The following is a 19,085-nucleotide window of genomic DNA, read 5'->3' on the forward strand; positions in this document are numbered from 1 at the left end:
CCACATTTTTTATGTTTCTACATTGGTTAATACACCAATATGTAGAAGCTCTTTAACCCAGATGATATTTTTCATGCTAAATATCATAATTATTGTTATCCATGAATTTTCAAGTTTACTGATTTACAAAAAACTGAAAAAATAGTAAAGCACATTATCATTTCTTGATTAATATGTCAAATTATAGTTATTTACTTGTACAGTTATTTACTGAACAGAAAAATTAGTTTTAGTAGTTGAATGTTATGCTTGATTAATTTCTGACTTCTCAGAGAAGCCCAGTGAGCCGGCTCAAATTTAGGTATAAAAAGGTGAATTCAGTTTGAAATTCCTCATTCCTGTTCAAAATAGTAAAACGTAGAGAGCTCAGTGAAAATGAAAGAGTCCGCATTAAAGCACTTCATGATGCAGCTGTGGCAAAAACCTTACTTTGGGTGGTGGTCTGATAAATTTGTTAAGCACTGTGTATGAATATACACATCTCTGCTCAACATTCAGCAGTCTTTTTTGTATTTGTCTTTATTTACAAAACTTACAAAACCTACAAACCAGCTACTCTCTGATCAGTCATGCCCAAAATTATCTATTTGAAAGCTTTTGAAAAAAGTTACAGCGTGTCATTCAATCAACTTTTGTTTTTTTGTTTTTTTTTTCTTAATGTGACACATCTTAGGCAATAAACAAACATTTTGTCACTGACAGAAGAGGTTGTCATGGCCAAAACTAACTTGCTTTTATAGGTGAAGAGGCAAACTTTAACTCTGGGCTGAAAAGATGTAACAGATTCACTTTGAACCAGGGACACTATGCAGTCTGTACCACTTCTGATGGAATCACTAACTTTGAAACAATCAGTGGAAACTAATCCCCTCAAATACATCAGAGCTGTCTGTTTGGCCAGCAGGTGAAAGAATTTATTTTGTTTTTTTTTTAACATCACGGATATTGAATTAAACAGATATAGCATTCTGCCAACATTTCTCTTTTTAAATTATCTGTTACATTTTGCATTTCAGTACTATTTTGTAGCTAGTGCATTTTAGGAAAATATTTATACAACTCACTAAAGGGTTAAAAAGTAAGAACAAAGACGGAAAGTCAGAATAAAAGTTTACAATTTCTTTTGTTTTCAAGCTGTTTTTGAGTGTTTTTCTCCACAGATGCATTGACAATATTATCCGCTATTCTACATCTACAGTGCTTATAAAAAGTATTTACCCCTTGGATGTTTTACATTTATTGATTTCATAAACAGTAATGATAAGTATAATTTGGTTTTGTTGACAAAAACATTTACAAAAAACACCCTCTCTAATGCCAAATCAACAAACAGATTTCTACAAAGTAATGTCAATTAAACAAAAATATCCAAGGTGAAATAAGTGTCTGCATAAATAGCACCTTTAAGTGACTGACTAATTCACCAGAGGTCCAGCCATCTGGAGCAAGTAGTCTCACCATTAGTGAAATAGAGATCACCTGAGTGCAGTCAACTCAGAGAAAAGGTTATTTGATAGGTATGAGTCAGGGGATGGACACAAAAAGAGTTCCAAAGCACTGAACATCCCCAGGAGTTCAGGTAAATAGTGTTTGGGTTTAGTTTGTAGGCTGGGTAAGCCCTTGTTTTAAAGTGCTATACAAATAAAGTTATTATTATTTGGGCCCAAGCACCGAACCTTGGTGCGAGGACCTATTTGTAATCTGAAGGATTCTCGTTTGTTATTATTATTATATTCTGCATTTAATTGGAGATTTAAGTATCTAAACATGTGTAAAAAGTCCTGAATTTTGGCATGTGCATCAGACCCAGTGAAAAATTTGATATTTTAGGAGATCAAAAATAATTTTGGGAATTGCTTCGATAGCACCCCCTAACAGTTTTCAAAGTTAAAGCCCCCTCCTTTGACTTTGTCATAGATCTTTAAAAATTTGTGTGCTGATGCAACTTGGGGAGATCTACAAAACAGCCTCTTGGGTCCCTCCCTTATCTCCAACATTAAATCCACCATTTTGAAGGAATGATCTAAAATGTTTTTTTTTTTTTTTGGCTATTGCAAGGGGTCCTCTGAAGATTATCTTCTCCAACAGTGTTCATCCAACCAAGCTAAATTTGTAATACTGCTGGAGGAGATCAAAATTTATTAAGAACTTTCTCATTAGTCTTATGGCGAGCCCTCAAATTTACACATTTTTCGACAGAAAATAGAAACAGGAAGTTGTTTATAACTCAGCAGTGCATTGTCTAATTGGGCTCAAACTGCCTGTGTTTATGGAGTGTTAATGTCTGCACACTGTCACATTTCCACACCAAGAAAACACAAATTTATATAATGGTTGCTAATGGGGAAACAAAAAAGATCTGCATGAGCCACAAAGTGGAGTTTGGTAACATAAATGGGTCTAGGATTTCTGAAAGGTGACAGGGGATTATGTCTCCACACTGCCACCCACAAAGTCTATCAAAACGATAGATTAAAAAAAATGTCCCAAAATAAGGATAGGTGGGAGTCATTTCAAATAAGTGAAATAAAGATATTTCTGATTTTCTCCCTCACACACACACAAAAAGACACTGAAACAAAATTCTCTTTTCCTTTAAATTCAAACACAAAGCACTGCACTTTTGCTGGAGTTAGCCTACAACAGTTGCATACTTTTTCACCTCTGGAAAGGAGTTATCATTCCAACCACACAATTAAAAATATCCACCATTGGTCCAGATGCTTTGTTTTTAGCAATATCTCTCTGCTAAAACGCATTACAACATGAAAAAAATCTCTCCATAAAGTCCTGAAAATAATGTATTTCCTTCAAAGCAGAGAGCCCTTATACTGGTTTGAGCATGTAAAACCATTAAAATATGAGCTGCAAATTATGGAGATGTATTCTACATATTTAGAAAAACAATGTTAAATCAGTCAACATTAACCTGCACATAGAGGGTCATAATATGGATTAAAAGCTCCATTTAATGTCACTGTGATCACATTGTGGTGTCGTGACAAAGACTATCCTTGGGACAAAAGCCCTTTGCCATACCTGCCTTCCCGCTGTTCGCCACACGAGGGCATGCGTGTTCCACAACTCTGATTGGTTAGCACCGTTTACTCCAGCCAATGGAAACCCCTTGCGTCTGAGCCGTTGCTTCCGGGTGTCTTCACAGTGGATATCCCTTTGCAATTCATGTTTCTAGTATTTTCTAAGGAAAGCTAACAGATACGTACCCTTAAAACGTTAAAAAATGAACAGAATATTCGGACGTGGGAAGCCGAAAGCGCCTCCTCCGAATCTATCGGACTGTATCGGCAATGTGAGTACTGAGAGGCTGTATTGTTGTTTGTTTCTTTATTATGGGACATAACGGTGCCTTCAGTAAGCTAGCATGGCCACAAAAGGTTAGTCTCACTATTAAACTGTGCTTGTTAGCTAGCGTACTACATTTTTAAAGCTCTTTCCACTACCAGTATTACATATTACACGCTCTCATTTCCCTTTCCATCGGAAGTTGGTGGTGTTAAAACGATGTATTTGTGTCCCATAGCCGCCCTAAGCCTCCCAGCCACCTCACCCTGTTTTCCTCCGTCTCACAACAGCACACAGACTGTGTTTGATCTGCAGTGATTCATGAAACTACAATACCCGGATTCATCTTTTACCTCTTTCTCACTCAGGTGGATGCAAGGGCAGAGTCCATAGATAAGAAGATTGCCAGACTAGATTCTGAACTTGTGAAGTACAAGGATCAGATGAAGAAGATGAGGGATGGGCCTTCGAAGGTAATAACAAAAGATGGTAGACTTGAGTCTGGAAAAGTTTACAAGATAACTTAGCAAATGTCAGTTTAATTTGACTACATCTTAATTACAGAATATGGTGAAGCAGAAGGCAATGAGAGTCCTGAAGCAGAAGAGAATGTAAGTCCTGTATTGTACACTTGGACACTTTGATATATGATAGAATATTGTATGCTGCTGTTAATGAAACTATTGACCATATATAGCACATGACATATCACACCTTTGTTTATTTATTTCTGGTTCCTTTTAAATACAATTATGCATCAGTGTTAATCTGCTTATACATTTTGGTGTAATGCAGGGTTTTTTCAACCTTTATTTTACCAGGAAAACCTCATTGAGATTAAAACTCTCTTTTCAAGAGTGTCCTGTTCAAAAGATAGGCTTCAGCACAGTCAAAGTTTCAGACATTCAGCAGCCATACATAAAAGCATGATAACAAACAAGATTGTGAGAAATAATTAAATAAGTGAAGTATTTGTCCAAATTGAACAATAATTGTTAAAACCTTACAGATCAGGTAGAACATTTACAGACAGATGTGTCTGTCTCCACGTCATCCAGCATCCTCTTGAAAGCATCCAGTAAAACCAAGTCATTAAGTTTGAGATCCTGTTGTAATTCATTCCACCCAAAGGAGCAGCAAATTTAAAAGCCTTTTTTCCAAGTTCAGTTCTGACTCTTGGCACAGACAGTAAGAAAACATCCTGAAAACAAAGAAGATGATAGGTTCCAGAGCTCCTCTGGCTGATGTAGGGCAACAAGCTATGAAGGAAGAAGGCTGGGGATTGCCTTGTAGATAAGATTACACTAGTATTTGAATCTATGTCTAGACAAAGAAGACCATCCCACACATTAATGCAACAAACAGTGATGTGTGAGGGCTTTAAAGTTAGCGGGTAAACTCTGAGATGAGGCATACACGGACAAAGCATCACCTTAGTCCAGCACGGACATAAAGGTTGCAGCAACCATTCTCTTTTTAGATTCAAAAGAGGGGCAGGATTTAATCCTGAAATAGAAACCCAATTTCAGTTTAAGCCTTTTTATCAGTGACAGATTTTTGTTTTTTGGATGTCAAAGGCCTGACCCACCTTTCTCTGCATCTAACTGGCTTATTTGATCATCATCATTCCCTACACACATTTGTTTGGTAAGAATATCAGGGTCAGCCAATCATCAGCAAAGTAGGACAGGTCATAATTAGCGGTTATTTGGATTATCCAGCAACAAAAACGGAGCTGGTGGCTCTAGTTTCTATCATCTTGCTACGGTCATCATGATTTATTGATGATCCTGGCTAGCTGAGGTCAAGTAGCAGAAGTTGGGTCTGTTTTTAGAGGCAGTCTATAACACATGGTGCTGATTCTTTGCTGATTTGGATGCTTAAATATGTTGGATATAAATAAAGAGTATACCTACTTCTGCAGGTACCATTACACCACTGCTTATATCCTTAACTATGTTTTTCCACAATTTATTGGCAGAAGTTTGTTTTATTTCCATTTATTTCATTTAAGCGCAAATGTGTGAAAAGCTAAGTAAACCAAAATAAAGAGAAACAGGAAACAGGAAAAACAACAGCACGTATCCATATATAACAGTAATGCCTGTATTTTATTGATATAGGGGACTAGAAAGTTGGCAGGCTTAGATTTCCATAACTTATTGATTGATGTCTTTATTTTGAACATGTAGAGAGACAACATAATTACACTGAAGGAATAAATTAGAAGTATAAACCTATAAGTAGTAGGAAGATGTATAAACTTTGCCTCATCAAGTAAGGAAAGTATTTTTTGCCTGTATTAAAATAAAAGTTCATATTTGTGCTTTTAAACATTTAAAAAACTCAAAAATGTAATATAGCATATCTACTTTAGCAATTTAGTTTTTGTCTGGATCTAGATATGAGGATCTCAATTTGATACCATTTTTGAGATTCCTCATCGATTTAAGCATTTTGGTTACATTTGATGTGACAGAGATCAAATTTTCTCTTATCTTTTTTTAAAGGGATGTACAGTGTTGAATTTTTGCTGATATCCACTATGCCAGTTGTTACAAGATAATTTTTACCAATACTGATACCAACATTTAAATGTAGTTCGAAAACACACATTAAAGTATAAGGAATGATGAAGAATAAAGGAAAAGACTTAAGCTGATGTACGTCTGTTGGTCCAGCCAAAAACTCCACTAACTCCACTGGCCATAACTTGTTCATATGGCCAATATTTCCAGCTTACACTGGCAGATTCTTTTAGCCAAAATTTTGGTTGTAAATATCGGTAGAAAATGCCATATCTGCCAATATGATGATTCACATTTTTAAGTTTAAAAACCTCTGATACCAATTTCATACAGATAATATCATTCCTATCATTTACTTGAGTAAAATGTTGCCAAACTTCAGACTTCTTTCAGCCACCCTTGCAGCAAGCTCTTTGTGTAATTTCATACCTGTTGGCTGGTATGTCCGTTTTATTCAAAAGCATGATTCAATACTTGATTGTATGTTGGTGCACCAGTGATTTTATTTAAATGACATGACTCAACTCAAGATACAGCATAGCATTACAGAATCTATAAGACTCAATAGCAGTATCAATAAGCTTGAGTATTATTGATTTTCAGTTTTTAAAACTGCAGGACAAAGAACTAAAGCTGAGCAATTAATCAAAAAATAACCAAAACTGACATTTGGAGCATCTAACTGACGTAAGCCTGCCTGCCACGTCAATTATTTCATTTTTTTCCTTGTAATTCTCTCTCTACTAATGCACAACCCCTTTTAAAAACATGCTACTGGCTGTGTAGTCATGTGATAGGCAGCCAGGTGTCACAAGGCATGTAGCCTGCAAGAAACCCATAGGAGAAGTAGTAGTCACATGACACTGTCCCATCCAGTCCGCTAAACTCAACTAGGAGCTGGGGCACGTGGTTTAAGGTGCACTCCACGTACGTGGACGGCACGGGTTTGAATGTGGCCTGAGGCCCTTCACCACATGCCTTCCACCTGCTCCCATCCCTGTTTCCACTTTCCTCCTCTATCAAATAAAGACACAAAAATGACCCAAAAAAAAAAAAAGAGAGAAACACAGAGCCAACTGTGCAACATGGGCAGCAAAGTTATTTTTTAATTTTTATACAAAATAGTTTTTTTAATTAGTAAGAAATACAAGTTGTTTATTTTCTACTTTACTAGGAAAATGTGACTTTAATATATATATATGTATATATATGTATATATGTAGTTTTAAAATAATACAAATATTTACAGCACCACTAGGTTTCCCTAAAAGCTGAGCTTTAGCTAAATATATATAGTATATATATTTCTAGATTTTCTATTAACTTAATGTAAGTGTTGTAAAACCAGCTTGTTTTTGTTTTTAACAGGTATGAAGGTCAAAGAGAGCAGCTGGCTCAGCAGTCTTTTAACATGGAGCAGGCAAACTACACAATCCAGACACTAAAGGACACTAAAACAACAGTAAGAACAGATTTGTGACACATTATTTTTACTTTCAGTATTTGATTCACTTGACTCAGTAACAACCTGCTGTAATGTATCATCTGTCCCCAGGTGGAGGCCATGAAGATTGGTGCAAAGGAAATGAAAAGGGCGTACAAGGATGTCAAACTTGATCAGATTGATGTAAGTTTTTTCAGTATGTAACCTTTCAATATTTTTTTTGAAGGTTTAGGCTGCTGAACTAATCCATTTTCTTAAGTTCTGTTGTTGTTAAGAAGTGAAAATCTATTATAATTTGTCTGACTGGGAACCATTTAATTGTATTTGACCTTTCAGGATTTACAAGATCAGCTGGAGGACATGATGGAGGACGCTAACGAGGTACAAGAGGCCCTGAGCCGCAACTACGGCACTCCAGAGATAGATGAGGATGATCTTGAAGCAGGTACATGTGAATGTTTGTGATAGATTTGTTTCACATTTAGTTCCTTGGCAGAAACTTCTATCTGCAGAACATCATACAGGAAACAATGACCAACTTTAAAATAATACATATGAGTCTAAATGTTTTTCTACACTTCCAGTATAAGCATGTGCTAAATTTTTTTAGATACATTCATAGTCAGATAATTTTACTTTTACTTTAAATTAGTTTAGTGTCACATATTATGCATTTATTAAATACAGGCAAACGTGTTTCTGTTCTTGTAGTCATTTTTTGCCAGCAAAGTCCCAAATCTCAAAAAATGTTATCAGAATGATATCAGAATGATAATTAACAAAACAATAACAGCTATTGTTAAATTCGACAAAAACATTCCTTTGAGAAATTAGCCTTTGCAAATCAGTATTCATATAGTATAGTATCATAAGTATTGTCTAATCTCATCTTATATTAACTTAATATGCATCATAAAATCTGCATGGATGACATATAAGCAGAAGACTTACTGGCCCTGATAGTGATTTTATTCCTCAGTAACTGATAAATAGGACACATTATGTCTTGATGGATAAATATGGGCTATTTATATAGTATTGCCTTTAAATGAACACTAGTGAAGAAACAAAGGTAAAAGTGTGGCCATGCTTTCTTTTGTAATCTTAATGAGTCCAAATCTAAACTACCTAGCATTCTTCAGTGACAGTGACATCTGTGGTTTCAGAGCTGGATGCACTGGGTGATGAGCTGCTGCTGGATGATGACAGTTCCTACCTGGATGAGGCCTCATCTGCCCCGTCTATCCCTGAGGGAATGCCAAGTGACAGCAAAACAAACAAGGTAACAGTCTACAGAGCTCTCTGGAAAACAAAGATCAATGTTACTGGCATTGTGAACAGAATAAAAACCTGTTGGAATAATAAATGGTTCATTTTTCATTATCCATTGGTTAATCAGATTAGATTAATACAAAAAGCTCTGTAGAATTTAAGATAGTGGAAGTGTCTGTCATAGTTTCTTAAAGTTAAAGACTTTACACACTGAGTCCATTATTTTGGTCTGAAATTTTTGCATGTAAAAAAAAAAAAAAACACAATCTCATTGTGTCAGTCATGTTTACACACTGACTTCCAAACTTTTGTTCGTCACTTTCTATTTAGGAACAGGTTCAGTGTGTGTGCTTTTTTTGCATCTGTCCAAGTCATTTAGAGGGTGATTGATCATTCAAAACTGTGTGCTGCTCCCTTCTGTCTTACCACCCATGTATGAATTGGATACCATCTATAAAACATAATAGATAAAGGCTATGGCCAAAGCTTGTACTCACAGCTACTTGACAGCTCTAGGTTAGCTCTCTGTTAGGATGGATGGGCCCAGTGAGTTTTTTCAAGTAAGAAACAGAATCAACTTTGCTGCTTTTCTTTTGGAAGTATGAAACCATTTGCCATATTCTATGTATTTTTGCAAAATTTGGTGGTGGCCACCACTGCCTAATTTTGTAACACCACCAGACCCCATCATTCTCACGAAGAATGTCATCTTCCAAGGGAAGCATTCGGTGAATTTCCCATCACCAACTCAATATGGTAAGGGTGTAGAAGTTGTAGAGCAGTTCACCTACCTTGGCAGCATAACCTATCGCTCCGCTGACTGCAACGCTGAAATCAACTGCAGACTTGGACTTGCGCATGGGGCACATGTTCGTTTCATTAACTGGCTCCACTGATGGTGAACAACAATAACGGCTGCCTGTCAAGCACACATTATGTAGTTTTCTCCCTGGGGCTTCACATGCCCGCTACGTCATATGTTTTGTCACTCTGATTGGCTCATAATGAATGTAACAGAACGGTTTTCAAATTATCCTCTTAAGATGTTTTTTAAGGTTCTGCCTTTCTCAAACTCAGACTATGAGCTGATGCTCTGATGGATGTGGAATGTATCCCATACAGTGGATATATGAAACAGTTTATTGTGCAGGTCAAGCTATACAACACATGCATGTGTTTACAGTAAAAAAAAAAAAAAAAAAGGTACCACCAGCGCCTCAAAAACCCTGCAATAGATGACAATGAGATGTAACCATTTAATTCAGTTCAACACTATTAACTCCATAAAGCAGGAAATCCATATTTTCCGCTTTTTTTGTTGCATTAAGAAGTATTTCAAACCGGATTGAGCTGATGGTTTATTTTTGCTGATCCACTAGAAATACTTGGAATTGAAATAAAAGATGAGGATGATTGTCTTTCCTAATGCTTTTGTGTTATACATTTGTATTTTAAAACCATTTTTTTTACCTCTTTGCTACCTTTCAGGCAGAGACATGCTAATTCTCAGAACTTTTTTCTGCAAGTAAAGATGTCATTTGAATTGGTATAAATATTGTGCAAATACAAAATTCATGACTTTATATACAAAAAAGAGACAATTTCATTCACTGTAGCATCTCTTATAAGCATGACTGACTGACTATGTTACCCATATGTATTATAGCCTTGCCACTGTCAGAAACACTGGTTTTAGATGTTAGAGTATTTTTTCCCATGGTAAATTAAGTAAAATAGGATTAACTGTTTTCTTCTTCTAAGCTAAAAAAAGCAGCTCTTAGTGAATCCTGTCTGTCTGATATGAACCAGATAAAACGATGAAAGTATGAGGTGTAGGAGTTTACCAACATAAATGTTCTTCTCTTGTTTTTTTTTTTTTTTTCAGGACGGCGTTTTGGTCGACGAGTTTGGTCTGCCACAGATTCCTGCCACATAAACAGGAGACTGATTAGAGCTACTGCACTACAACTGAAAACACTTTTTTAAGTAGAGTAACATTTATACATACAAAACTGTTTGACACTGGTTCTGATGCTGTATTTGGTTGTGTATTGTTACCACTACCTTGCTAGCATGTGGCCTTGTAACATACCGAACCTTTTTAAAAGTATTATTTACTTTTTATTTTCATTTCATCCTCCTGAATAACACTCTTCAGTCTCATGATACAGCAGTGTTACCCTGTAATATTTATTTTTATTGATTTTATTCTAGTTTCATGTGTTGTTTAGTCATAAAGATTTAGTTTGAGTTATTTTAAGTGGAGATGGTTTCCACTGAAGCTGATTGATGTCTGCAGTTTAAAATTTGCAAAATAAACATGTCATCTAACCTTTTATTATTGGCAGATCTTTCATTCTTCTCTTTCTTAAGGCTTTGAATTAATTTCTGTCTTGTCAGTTTGACAAATTCTTAATTCCCTGGACTTTTTTTGACTCATCGCCAGAATTCTGAGGTCCAATATTTTGAAGGGCACAAAGCACCAACTCCACACACAGTTTCTGTCCTTTTTTATTGTGATCCATAAGAACCTGTTAATTTCATTAATCCAGTCATATTAAGACTCGAGCCAGATTACAAACTGCTAATCAGTCCTTAAAGCATGATAGGGATTGTAAGAGGTCAATCATACAACAATAACACTTGATTATGCAAATCATAAAAAATGTATCAAATTTTACACATTGTAATTTGGCATACTGAATAAATCACCAAAAAATGTACATGTTGTAAATATGTGCTTCATACTATATAAAAGTCATACTGGCAGTCTAATAGCTAAAAACACTGTCCTTCATTAAACAGCAGCACAGCTCATACGAGCACTGATTCTCCAAAAATGTATATATAATAAAATTATTTTTTTATTGGTATATCATTCTGTGGAAAAGTAAATTTACAAAAGCTCTATTCTGATCTGTTAACTGAATTTGCAGTCATTTTGCTCATTCTCCCAGGAGCTCATTAGAACCACAGTTACAAACAGTGTTGTGTTTTTTAATGGCATAGAAAGAGCCCCAACTCACGAACAGCATAACTCTGATATAGATACTTTCATAAATGTTTCCAACGAGAATGCAGTCAAGAAATAAAATGATAATAAATTCAAAATGAAACATGTTTTTGTGAAATAATATTTACAGATACAACTGTACAACGGCGACTGCACCAAAATGACTTAGTATAGCCTAAATAAATGCCTACATTCTTCTGTTTTATTTAGTAGCAATACTAAATCAATACGTAGCGGGCTGAGTCTGTCCTCAGTGCTCTGTCTCTTGCACCACGCTGTGCTGTGAAGTGCCTTCAAGACAAAGATCAGTCCACGCTCAGTGATGCTTTATCAGAGTCCTTCAGTCACTTAGAGCTCTTTGTGTCCTTCATCATCCTGCAGCATGTCTACTCCAACTTCAGCCTTTTTCACTCGTCTCCCAGAGACAGCTCACTCTGCCTTCAGTGGATGCTATAAAACTGGAGGTGTCACTGTGAAGAGAAGAAAACATTTGATATTTAATGATGATACTCTATGATAGCCATTAAACTGATGTTTAAGTTATTCTGTAAATACAAATGAGAATGCCATTCATTAATGGTTTTTAATTAAATGAGAAAACTTCATTGTTGTTAGATTATTGCAACTAAAATGATTACTCTATACATAAGATATTTTATTTAAAGGAGGGCCGGGCATAAACAGCCCTTTTCAAGTCCAGCATTGGATTGAGGTCTGGGCTTTGACTTGGCCACTCTAGACATTGACATTGTTGTCTTTAAACCATTTCTGTTCTCTGTATGCTTTGCTCTCCAAAGCTGTAGTTCTGTTGCAGACTGAATAAGATAGTCCTCCAGGATTTTCCTATGTTTTGCTGCATTTATTTTACCCTCTACCTTTACTAGCCTTCCAGAGCTGGCTGCCGAGAAGCACCTCCACAGCATAATGCTGCCACCACTGTGAAGCACAGTGGGGATGGTGTGTTTGTGGTGATGTAATGTCTTGTCTGATGGCCAAAAAGCACTCATCAGCCCAAAGAACTTTCTTCTATTTGACCATGGAGTCACCCAAGCGTCTTTTGCCAAACTCTAGTTGAGATTTAATATGAGTTTTCTTCAACAGTGGCTTTCTCTTTGCCACTCCCCCTTAACACTTTGACTGGTAAAGAACCCAGGCAACATTTGTTGTATGTGAAGTATCTCCCATATCAGCTGCTGAAGCTTGTAACTCCTCCTAAGTAGTCATAGATGTCTTGGTGGCCTCTCTCACTAGTCTCCTTGTTGCACGGTCACTCAGTTTGAGGATAACCTGATCTAGGCAGATCAACACATGTGCCATATTCCTTTCATTGCTTGATGATGGATTTACTGAATTTGGGGGGATGAACATTGCCTTGGAAATTCGTGTACTTTTTTGGTCAAAAAAAGCCAAATTACATTGACCATGCTTGATTTATAAAAGCAATGAAAGAGTAAAACATCCAGGGGGATGAACAGTTTTCATAGGCACTGAGTCCCCTGTTTCATTCAAAGTATTCTAACTTAATCTCTGACGTTAAGTGAGTTTGCCATAAGATTGTAGTGCATTTACTTATTTAACCAAATTTGCAACTCTTTCAGAAATATTGTCTGGATATTTTAGTTCACACTTAGTCTCTGAGTAAATTATGTCTGCAAATTGTGTTTGAAATTCTTATCAACACCCTGTCAGTTTTACATATGGGAAATAAAACAGTGCTAGCGTTAACCTTAAATGGAACCAAAATTTGCAAGGAAAAAGGTTTGATATAAAGACAATACTGACAGACAGAGGCACGTTCACAGATGAAACCAATGCGGTCTGTGCAGTAGAAATCATTCCAGTTGGCATTATGGACCAGGCCAGCACAGTCCTCGCCATCTTCATGACCATGGGTCCAATTATCAGGCTGACCAGGCTTCCACTTCCTGATATCAACAACATGACAAATATGAGTCAGAGTTCAAGCATCATACAAGACCAATGTCACAGAAACTTGTTGTTTTGAACAAAGGGAATCAGGTCAGGAATCTCTCAGTAGTTAAAGTAACATTTGCTTTGTGATGCGTTAAAATTAAGACCGTAAAAAGACAATTCTAAAGCTTTGCTCACTTGAAAACAGGTATGGTACCATCCACCCATTTCCACACATTTTCCTCCTCCCTGTCAGTCAGACCCAGCCAGAAGTAGCCCTTTCCTGCAATAGCATTTCTCACAAATGTCTAAGGATGGAAAAACAAACAAAAATCAGACAGGATAATTAGCTCTAAAAAGAATGTCTCAGATGTGATGGGAAACTAGAAATCTTTCTTTCTATCATATTTACCTGTTCCTCATTGTCATTAATGATGAGCATATGAGATGAAATATTAGAGCAAAACTGGAAGGACTCATCAAAGTTGAGTCTTTGAGGGCCAGAGGAGAAGTAGTAACAGCTGTCTCCAAACCTTTTGAACAGAGGTGGACAACCTGGAATGGTTTATAACAGAACAGTAAAATGAGCAAGTAAAATCACAACATACAGCAGATCAAAAGAGACAGAGCACGATCGACGGTCATCTGAGGATAATTCAGCGCTAAATGTATACATGCCAGCAAGTATATCTGCACTTAGACTCTAGCTGTGTCTTAATTCAGGGACTGCATCCTTCCAAGGGCACATTTGAAGGGGCTATTATGGCACAGTGACCTTCTTTCTCTGGCCAATAAGAGATCCATCCTGTGCACCCATCAGGGCTCAACATATTCCAGGACTTATTGTCTGCAAAATAAAACAAGTCAGCGGACTCTAAAGTGGCCGAACAATGCAATTTTCATTGCGAGTCATTGCTTTCACTGAAATGAATAGTTTTAAAAACAGAAAAATGGCCCTGAAATATCAAACTATCTCTAAATTAAACTGTCTCATTTCAGATTGACAAGAGAGGTCCATAAAGGTTACGGAATCTGGGTCTGTTAAAGGGATGCCCTAACCTGTTATGCCAGATGGATTTGTTTCACACATCCGTCTGGGAAAGCTTCAATAGGAAATGTTTGAGAAAACGCAGAGGCTTTGAAAAAAACTCGGAGGGTGATTGGATAAACGTTCTGTCTATCACATCTCTACGGGCCAATAAGAGCAACAAAACATGTGACGTAGCCGCTATCAAGCTGCGCGTGCGCAGCTACAGAGGAATAACGTGAAACATGGCGACTATAGACATGTAGTTACTCCACTTTCGTTGTTTTTGAAAAGAAAACAACTCACTGCTGTTCTGTGTTCTTCTTTTAACAAAAAATGTCAAGTTCTGATAAAACCGGCGCTTTAGCAGCATCCATGCTAATCTCTTCCTACATAACTGCACCAGCTCTTGCTGCTGCTTGTTAACGTCACGACTCTGCTGCACCTGAAAGTACTTGTAGCTGATTGGTCCTGTCACTTTCTAACTGGGCCCAAACCTTTCAGATGGGAGCTTTGCAAGATGGATTCGCCAGTGAAAAACAAGGAAACGGGTGTATCCATCCGTTTTGCAAGGTTAGGGATGCACCTAAACTGGGCCAAAGTTCCTGTCTGTTAACTCTAACTCAGTTCTCTTTCTTTAAGTTGCTGGAATGACTAAAAACAATGAGCAACACAAGTTAAACGAAGTCCTGGCTGAAAGGTCTTAATTGCCAACTTCAAGCCACACCAGAAGTCTTTAGAAGTTGACTCATCAGATGATAGCTACTTGGTTCTCAGACTGACCCTTACCTAATCTTTGAACTCACCCGGTACTGGAGTTGGGGCAACAGGGGGCTGGACCTGTGGGGACGTGGACTCTTGTGGATTATCTGCTGGTTTAGGAGGCTGAGGTGGTTTGGGTTCCACAGGGACCTTTGGGGGCTGAGTGGGCAGAGGACGCAGAGGAGCCTTTGAAGGTGGAGGAGGTACAGGCGCAGGTAACCCGGGTAACCCAGGAGGACCGGCCGGGCCGATAGGTCCAACAGGCCCACGAGGTCCCTCTACCCCTGCAGGACCTGGCACCCCTCTGGGCCCTTGGGGTCCTTCTGGACCTGGCATTCCTGGAAGTCCATCAAGACCAGAAAGTCCAGGAGCCCCAGGGTCTCCTTTTTCACCTGGGGTTCCAGGTCGACCTCCAGACCCTCTTGATCCTTTGGCCCCTGGAAGACCCCGAACCCCAGCTCCACCCTTTGGACCCGGTGCACCTGGTGGTCCAATGGCGCCTTTGTCCCCTTTAGGTCCCACTGGCCCAAGTGCTCCTTTGTCTCCTTTATCACCTTTTTGGCCTGACTGGCCGACAGGGCCCTGGGGACCCTTGTCACCTTTGGCCCCTCTTGGACCTGGAGGACCTGTAGCATTGTAACAGTGAACGAAACATCAATATGTGTCAATGTACTGCTACTGTTGAGATCTGAACATGTTTTCTATCACAGAGAAAACATACAGTTTTTTCATTTTAAAGGAAAATCTTCTGGAGCATATGCTCAATTCAGTTCACTTTTTCATTTTATTTATTCAGGTATCTGATGCTAAAAACAGTGAATGTAAAATGTAAATTTAAATGTAAAAGCTTGACTGACAGCTCTGTTGACAGGGTTCATGGCTCCTACAGTGTTTTATTTAAATTAGCAGTGGAAGTTAATGTAGGGTGAGGTTAGCAGATGGAACAAAGAGAATATAGCTGTTCCATCAGCCAGTTTCCTTCTGTGAATGTCTTGGCTCTTTATTACATCACTGGGGCAATTTGTAAACACCTGGCATAGGTATATTTTGGCTTCAATGAGAGGAGATAAAGATGTGCTGTCCATATTAATATACAGCCAAAGTTTTGGGAAGGGTCTGGCTGTAGACCACGCATCTCTTTCAGAACAGAAATACACGCTAAAACCTTTTAAATAAAATCAGATTCAACCTCTGTTCAGGGTTGGAGTTAGGTTAAGGGTCAAAGTAGTGGTTAGGACACCAAAACCTGACCAGCAAAACCTGATTACAAAACGTTTAATGAAACCGAGTGAAAGGTCCTCTCACAGGAAAAAAGCTTGTCCTCCATGAAAACATTCTAATGTAGTGAAAATAGCTTACGTTAGCTGCATAAGCTACTTTGATAACATAGCTACATAGCTAATATGGCTATGTAGCTTACATGGCTAAAGCTAAGCTCACAAAGCAGCTACGAAAACTATGTTATCTACATAGCTACATTAGCTTCAGCTAGGTTTACTAAATCTCACATTGCTAAAGCTAACTTAGCTACAGCGGCTTATGTAGTAACATATATTACGTAGTAGCTATGTTAGCTTTAGCTAAAGATATTGAAGCTAAAGCAAGCCAACATTTGTGTAACTACTTCTTAAATGGGTCTCTCCATAATTTAATCCCAAATTAGAGCTCTTATTTTCCTCTGTTTTATCTATAAAATGTTGTTTAGTCTATAGGTTTGCAATGTGGTTATCTAATGAATGCAACTGCCAGACTTATGAATAAAGTTGAATTAAAAATTGGTCTGCAGCCAGGCTGTCTTGAATATTTTAGGCTTTATGAAAATTTTTAAGACAATTTGCCAATCCTATAAATATGTACTAAGGAGAATCCGACTCGTTACTTCAGTTAAAAAAATGTATCATTCACATGTATAAGATACTGGAGGAAAGTTGTTTTAATGCTCACCATACCAACAACTCCTCTTATGATCTTGATCATTTTCACAGAGATTATTTACAGTTCTCACCTTGCAGGATGGTAAAGTTGGTGATGAGCTGGGAGTGTTTGCTGTCCACCACCTTCATCTCCTCCATCACCATGGACAGGTTTCTGACCTCCTTGTCCAGTCTGGCTGTCAGCTCGTCCTGCTGGGCTCTCAGATCCTGGCTCTCTGCTCTGGCCTCGGTCACACTGTTGTTCAGTCCCAGTAACAGGTCCGAATGCCTCAGCACGGTCTCGGCACAAGACCTCAGACCGTTCAAATCCGTGCTGATGGACCCTAACAGCTGAGAGGCAAAGCTAACATTTCCAGTCACACGGTCCATGTCGTTCTCCTGTCTGTCTAGCCGTGCCTCCATCTCATCAAACTTTGATGAGGTGGTGTTATCGTGGTCTCTTTGGTGGTCCATCATCTCTCTCAGGGACTGGTCATGTCCCTCAGTGAGAGCTGATGTGTTTTGGATCTGGCTGGCTAGTGTGCTGAGCTGAGCCCCAAGGTCATCTAAAGCTTCACTGTTAGTTCGAGCCAGAGCGGAGTTGTTGGCTGCCAAAACCTGAAGGTTCAGGACCTTCTCTTTTAGCCACTCTGTGTCAACTCTGGCCTGCCTGGCTGTCTGCTGCAGACCCTGGTAGTCATTCTTCAGTTTCTGCACTGCCTGGCTTGCGTCCTCCACCGTTTTCTGTAGTGTGCTGAGAAGATTGCGCTGCTGGGCTTGGGTGATGTTTAGTGCACTGACAGTGACCTGGGTCTGGCTCTGCTCTTTGACTTGGGTCTGTATCTCTGACTGGAGCCATGCAGTGTCTGTCTGGAGGTTGTCAATCATGCTGCCATAGGTGGCCAACGTCTGGTTGACCCCACGCAGAGAGGCAGCGCTTCCTTGCAGGAAACTCTGCAGGGAGACATGGCCATTTTGCATATCATCTCCTGTAATCCGCAGCTCATCAAGCATGTCTCTGTTTTTGGTCGCTCTGGTGGCGATATCATTTAACTGGTGCTGCAAAGCCTCCAGGTCTGACTTAAAAGTCTTTATTGCACTTGTGGCATTTACTGACTTCTCTCCCGTCTGATAACCTGAAAAGGGAAATAATCATTGTTAATAGAAAATCTTAAAAACTCTTCTGTAAGAGGAATCAAACTTTTGTTCAGAGCTTTTATATGTTAAAACTAGTGGTCAAGCAATTATTAGTTTGGCTGATAATCAAGGCTGATAGGCAGTTGGCTGATCATCTGGATCGGCATTTTATTCGACTGATCCCTGATCAAATATTCAATGAAATATTGCACTACTTTGGCATTCTCACCTGATTTCCCACCCACAACACTATCTGACTGGATAGATGCCACACAAATACAAGCCAATCACCACTGAGGCCTGGGTGTCTCTGGGGCATCTGGCATCATGCACTGACAGAACTACTACTAAAATGTTCATTTAGCTTGATTTTCTAATGATGTAATTTTAGTTTTGTCACATTAAAGGAATAATATGTAGGAATTTGGTTTGGTGTGCTTTGGTGCCCACTGTACAAAAACACACATATTGATTGCCTCTTAGCTTTATCCATCACTGTCCTATTCTGTCACTTAGCCTCAGCCAAACAGACTTGAGATGGGCTAACTTGCTTTATTTTAGCAGAAGGCTGGTGTGTGAATAAGTGCTGTATAGCCATATGCACTCCCTTGAGAGAGCCACAACCCTGTGCCAAAGCTGCTAGTGCACAGGCTAATTATTCAGCAGGAGACAGAGTGCTCTGTGAAAATGGAGTGCTATTCTCACTGTTCTAAGTTATTTCGCAATTCAATTGAGTGTAAAACTGCCAGCTTAAGATGGAAAAATACCTATTGCT

General features: G+C 38.4%; 2 protein-coding genes across 3 annotated transcripts in view; one reads left to right on the plus strand and one right to left on the minus strand.

Moving 5' to 3' along the window:
- The first annotated feature begins 1,516 nt into the window (after nucleotides 1-1,516).
- On the plus strand, nucleotides 1,517-10,883 carry chmp5a (charged multivesicular body protein 5a). 2 transcript variants are annotated; one of them, XM_041802837.1, is made up of 8 exons: nucleotides 1,517-1,579; nucleotides 3,672-3,776; nucleotides 3,868-3,914; nucleotides 7,200-7,293; nucleotides 7,387-7,458; nucleotides 7,612-7,720; nucleotides 8,442-8,557; nucleotides 10,433-10,883. In XM_041802837.1, the coding sequence occupies exons 2-8, from the start codon at nucleotides 3,747-3,749 to the stop codon at nucleotides 10,481-10,483; spliced, it is 519 nt and encodes a 172-aa protein (XP_041658771.1). In that variant the 5' UTR covers nucleotides 1,517-1,579; nucleotides 3,672-3,746; the 3' UTR covers nucleotides 10,484-10,883. The 2 variants fall into 2 exon arrangements, with proteins under 2 accessions (XP_041658771.1, XP_041658770.1); XM_041802836.1 differs by lacking the exon at nucleotides 1,517-1,579 and adding an exon at nucleotides 3,130-3,310.
- Nucleotides 10,884-11,040: 157 nt separating this feature from the next.
- Nucleotides 11,041-19,085, minus strand: part of colec12 (collectin sub-family member 12) — a 58,398-nt gene continuing 50,353 nt past the window's right edge. The window contains exons 5-10 of the mRNA XM_041802835.1: nucleotides 17,266-18,309; nucleotides 15,305-15,886; nucleotides 13,884-14,026; nucleotides 13,670-13,779; nucleotides 13,343-13,485; nucleotides 11,041-12,030 (exon numbers count right to left, since the gene is read on the minus strand). Coding sequence (XP_041658769.1) covers nucleotides 12,011-12,030; nucleotides 13,343-13,485; nucleotides 13,670-13,779; nucleotides 13,884-14,026; nucleotides 15,305-15,886; nucleotides 17,266-18,309 — 2,042 coding nt within the window. The 3' untranslated portion in view covers nucleotides 11,041-12,010. The remainder of the gene's footprint in view (nucleotides 12,031-13,342; nucleotides 13,486-13,669; nucleotides 13,780-13,883; nucleotides 14,027-15,304; nucleotides 15,887-17,265; nucleotides 18,310-19,085) is intronic.

Source organism: Cheilinus undulatus, linkage group 13 (assembly GCF_018320785.1).
Source record: "Cheilinus undulatus linkage group 13, ASM1832078v1, whole genome shotgun sequence".
Lineage (NCBI taxonomy): Eukaryota > Metazoa > Chordata > Actinopteri > Labriformes > Labridae > Cheilinus > Cheilinus undulatus.